Source organism: Gadus chalcogrammus, chromosome 11 (genome assembly GCF_026213295.1).
Source record: "Gadus chalcogrammus isolate NIFS_2021 chromosome 11, NIFS_Gcha_1.0, whole genome shotgun sequence".
NCBI lineage: Eukaryota > Metazoa > Chordata > Actinopteri > Gadiformes > Gadidae > Gadus > Gadus chalcogrammus.
Window position 1 is genome coordinate 26,579,852 of NC_079422.1, and position 5,000 is coordinate 26,584,851.

The 5,000-nt window shown below is 51.6% G+C and overlaps 2 protein-coding genes across 2 annotated transcripts in view; one reads left to right on the top strand and one right to left on the bottom strand.

The window, feature by feature from the left end:
• The window catches only part of myo1ha (myosin IHa), a 22,668-nt gene extending 18,684 nt beyond the window's left edge, over positions 1-3,984 (bottom strand). Inside the window, exons 1-3 of the mRNA XM_056602861.1 lie at positions 3,913-3,984; positions 535-556; positions 1-70 (exon numbers count right to left, since the gene is read on the bottom strand). The exon at positions 1-70 is cut by the window's left edge and continues 46 nt beyond it. Of these exons, the coding sequence (XP_056458836.1) occupies positions 1-70; positions 535-556; positions 3,913-3,984 (164 nt within the window). The remainder of the gene's footprint in view (positions 71-534; positions 557-3,912) is intronic.
• Positions 3,985-4,802: 818 nt separating this feature from the next.
• The window catches only part of foxn4 (forkhead box N4), a 12,549-nt gene continuing 12,351 nt past the window's right edge, over positions 4,803-5,000 (top strand). Inside the window, exon 1 of the mRNA XM_056601738.1 lies at positions 4,803-5,000. This exon is cut by the window's right edge and continues 394 nt beyond it. The gene's annotated coding sequence lies outside the window, so the exon portion shown is untranslated.

Below are 5,000 nucleotides of genomic sequence, written 5' to 3' on the forward strand. Positions count from 1 at the left end.
CTCGGGGTCCACACCTCATTCCAGGGGTCCCTCGAGGTCCACACCTCGTTCCAGGGGTCCCTCAGGGTCCCTGGGGGTCCACACCTCGTTCCAGGGGTCCGTCTGGAGACACGGTGACCAGTACCTCCTCCAGAACCCTGTGGCTCTGCTTGTCCAGTGCTCACAAGCTTTCTGCTGCCACCTGGGCTGGGCTTCACCACGGCCCAGGAGATACCAGAAGATACCCAGGAGATACCAGAAGATACCAGGAGATACCCAGGAGATACCAGAAGATACCCAGGAGATACCAGAAGATACCCTGAAGATACCCAGAAGATACCAGAAGATACCCAGGAGATACCAGAAGATACCCAGGAGATACCCAGGAGATACCAGGAGATACCCAGGAGATACTAAGGAGATACCCAGAAGATACCAAGGAGATACCCAGGAGATACCAGAAGATACCCAGGAGATACCCAGGAGATACCAGAAGATACCCAGGAGATACCCAGGAGATACAAAGAAGATACCCTGAAGATACCCAGGAGATACCCAGGAGATACCAGAAGATACCCTGAAGAAACCCAGGAGATACCCAGGAGATACCCAGGAGATACCAGAAGATACCAGAAGATACCCAGGAGATACCAGAAGATATCCAGGAGATACCAGAAGATACCCAGGAGATACCCAGGAGATACCAAGAAGATACCCAGGAGATACCAGAAGATACCAGAGGATACCCAGGAGATACCAGAAGATACTAAGAAGATACCCAGGAGATACCCAGGAGATACCAGAAGATACCCAGGAGATACCAGAAGATACCCAGGAGATACCAGAAGATACCCAGGAGATACCAGAAGATACCCAGGAGATACCAGAAGATACCCAGGAGATACCCAGGAGATACCCAGGAGATACCAAGAAGATATCCAGGAGATACCAGAAGATACCCAGGAGATATCCAGGAGATACCAGGAGATACCAGAAGATACCCAGGAGATACCAGAAGATACCCAGGAGATACCAGAAGATACCCAGGAGATACCCTGAAGATACCCAGAAGATACCAGAAGATACCCAGAAGATATCCAGGAGATACCAGAAGATACCCAGGAGATATCCAGGAGATACCAGGAGATACCAGGAGATACCCAGGAGATACCCAGGAGATACCCAGGAGATACCAGAGGATAATCTCGGAGAATCTCTCTCTCTCTCTCTCTCTCTCTCTCTCTCTCTCTCTCTCTCTCTCTCTCTCTCTCTCTCTCTCTCTCTCTCTCTCTCTCTCTCTCTCTCTCTCTCTCTCTCTCTCTCTCTCTCTCTCTCTCTCTCTCTCATACTTTAGGGTGCCACTTTGACTTACTGTGTTATAATTTGTTGTGTTTTAGTTAGTGTAGGCCTTAATAAAATAATACATATATTTTGTATTCTTCCTGTTGTTCTGTGTTCTTGCATTTTTTGCTGATTGTGAGACGGTTCAAACTGTACATATTATAAGCATTAGTAATTTCAGAGGGGATTTGACCCAGCTGCAAAAGTCTCTGCAAGTATAGTGAAAGAGCGTATCCATTTTTTAATATGGTTACTCTCTTGCTTTATTTGAATTGTTGAAACAGCACAATATGCGGATATATCCTCTGGTATGTTGTGTGCCTCCGCATGTCGTATAAATAATCATAGTGGGCTGCCATGGCCAAAATGCCAGGGCCATTTTTTGGTCCCAGTCCAGCCCTCACACAGTCCTGTCATCTGGCGTACAGCCATACAGATGTTCCTTTACTCCATCACCAGGCTGAGGAGGGTGAATGGTGTCTCCGTCACTGTTCAGATGTCCCCCCTGCTAGAGCCACTGCCGCCTCACACACCTATGACACATGAAGACATGAAGAGATACAAACTCTGTCCAGGTCTCAGCCTGAAGTGAGAGGACATGTGGACTAAGCTGACCACGGTGTGCAAGGTTGAAAGGTCAACGGGGAATTAAAGAATACTGATATTTGAAAATTTTTGGAAGCTTGGATGAGCTGTCTCTCCCCCTCTCCTCTCTCTCTCTCTGTCTCTCCTCCTTTCCTCTCTGTCTCTTCCCCTCTCTGTCTCTCCCCCTCCTCTCTCTCTCTCTCTCTCTCTGTCTCTCTCTCTCCCCTCTCTCTGTCTCCCCCTCTCCTCTCTCTCTGTCTCTCTGTCTCTCTCTCCCCCTCTCCTCTCTCTCTCTCTCTGTCTCCGTCTCCCCCTCTCCTCTCTCTCTGTCTCTCTCTCCCCCTCTCCTCTCTCTCTCGGTCTCTGTCTCCCCCTCTCCTCTCTCTCTGTCTCTCTCTCCCCCTCTCCTCTCTCTCTCGGTCTCTGTCTCCCCCTCTCCTCTCTCTCGGTCTCTGTCTCCCCCTCTCCTCTCTCTCTGTCTCTCTGTCTCTCTCTCCCCCTCTCCTCTCTCTCTCGGTCTCTGTCTCCCCCTCTCCTCTCTCTCTCGGTCTCTGTCTCCCCCTCTCCTCTCTCTCTGTCTCTCTGTCTCTCTCTCCCCCTCTCCTCTCTCTATGAAAGGTGGGGTCAGTCCAGAACAATATGGCCCCCCGCTGGTGTTGACTCAGGGACTCAGAGAGGTCAGCAGGGCGACCCCTCCCCCTGTAAGACGTCTGCGATGGTTCTCTGTCTCCTAGTGGGACTACGAGCATCATGTCTGTCCCTGATGGCCCCTAGTTCGCTGCTACCCGTCCTGAGAGGAGGGGCCCTCTTCTGTGTTTCAGCCCATGGTGTAGTCCTTCATAACTAGTCTTTTTTTCTTTACCGTTAATGTGGCCCGTGAAGCCCTCTGAGACTAACTGTGATTCAGGGCGTTACAAATTAATGGACTGCCCTGCTGGTCCATGGTGTAGCCTGGGTCCGGGCCAGGGTCTGGGCCTGAGTGAGAATCAGGGTCTGGACCCAAGTGTGGATCAGAGTCTGGGTCTTGACCCAAGTCCGGATTGGTCTGGGTCTGGACCCAAGTGTGGACCAGGGTCTGGGTCAGCGTCTGGCCTCAACATGGCTGGCAGTCGGCAGGTCAGCAGGTCTCAGTGGAGGATATGGGGTCCTGGGGGGGGGGGGGGGGGGTGGGGTGGACTGGGGGGGGGGGGGGGGGGGGGTGGACTGGGATGGGGGTGAGCTGACCTCATTCTCAGACGGCCGTGTGTGTTTTTAGTAAACACTGGGGGTAAGACAAAAACAGAACAGGCCAGTCGTCCGGGCAGCGATCCCATTGTCTCCTCATTACTGCTGGACAGAGCAGCTAGGAATACCTCCTCTCTCTCTCTCTCTCCCCCTCTCCTCTCCCTCTCCTCCCTCCTCCCTCCCTCCCTCCCTCCCTCCCTCTCTCTCTCTCTCTCTCTCTCTCTCTCTCTCTCTCTCTCTCTCTCTCTCTCTCTCTCTCTCTCTCTCTCTCTCTCTCTCTCTCTCTCTCTCTCTCTCTCTCTCTCTCTCTCTCTCTCTCTCTCTCTCTCTCTCTCTCTCTCTCGGCATTGCAACCATAAGTATACTTTATTGTTCAATGTTCAACTAAATCTGAACAACTAAGGAGGGCAGGATTTGACAATCATTTGTATAATTATGAACCTATATCATTGTTTGTGAGATCATAATACATAACCATTAGTTATTAGCTATATAAATAAACGTAATTCTAGAACCATCATCTGTCTGTTTATGTATTTATTGATTGTATGCAGATAAACTTATTTAATTACTATTTATTTATTTATTTATTGATAAATCTTAATGTATTAATTTATTATAATGATAATCAGCGCTCTGACAGTGCGCTCTGACGTCTTCGTCAAACCCAACCATGCGGGCTCTAGGACCCGGCGTCCCGGACCTTGAGGAGAGCTCTTATTTTTGTCCGTTACGCTCATGCATGTAATCATTGATTGAGCCCATTGTGACAGCGTGATTCACCATCTGCAGGGTCCCAGGGGCGGCCCTCATGGGTTCACTCCCCCACAGAGGGTCCCAGGGGCGGCCCGTCATGGGTTCACTCCCCCACACACTTCAAGAATTCGGCACTAATAACCTTCTCATCCTGAATTCCACGTTAATATCGGGGCCCCCTGAGCACGTCATCACTTCACGTTATCACACGGTCAAGTCTTGGTCCCGGATCAGGACCAGGACCTGGACTAGATGTTACCACACGGTTCCCGGATCAGGACCAGGACCGGGACTAGATGTTACCACAAGGTCTAAGTCCTGTTCCCGGATCAGGTCCTAGATGTTACCACACGGTTTAAGTCCACGTCCAGGACTAAGACCAGGGGTTAAACCACACGGTTTAACACATTTTCCCAGCCTCTCTGTGTCCCCGGCCCCATGCTCCCACCCCGGTCCGCTCCCTCTTCGCGCCGCCCTGCTCCCACCCTGGTCCGCTCCCTCCCCCGCCCTCCCCCCCGTGGAGCGCTCGAGGCGCGGGCTCCGCGGCGGGAAGCAAACCCTCTAAAGCTCGCGCCTGAGTTCCCCTCCTCACACCGAGGCGTCGCGAGGCACACGGGCCGTTGGACCCGAGAGACTGAAGGACTTTATAAAGAGTTTGTTAGCTCTGAGCTGTGAGCCGTTAGCTGTTAGCTCTTTCAGCGCTTCTGCCATAAGAAGTTCGTTGAGGCCTTGGAACCACGAAACTTTATTAGGCCATGAGACCGGGACCCGAGGCTCAGCTGTGTGTCTCAGACAAGACCCGTCCACACCTGATCAGACCAGGGCAGGGCAGACCAGGGCAGACCAGGGCAGACCAGGGCAGACCAGGGCAGGGCAGAGCAGACCCGACCCGCCCCAGGCACAACGGTCTCTAGATGAGGGCCATTGAAAAAGTTTAATTATTTTTGGATTTCTTCGATATATATAAATGTATTCTCTTCGCATTTTTATATCAATTACTAGTTAATGGAACTCCTTCAAGATCATTGAAGACTATCACCGAGGAGCTGGGAGCGGTGGGTGTGTTCCCGCAGCCTCCAAGAGACGCACTGGTTCCACTGGTCTCCCAGCAGCTG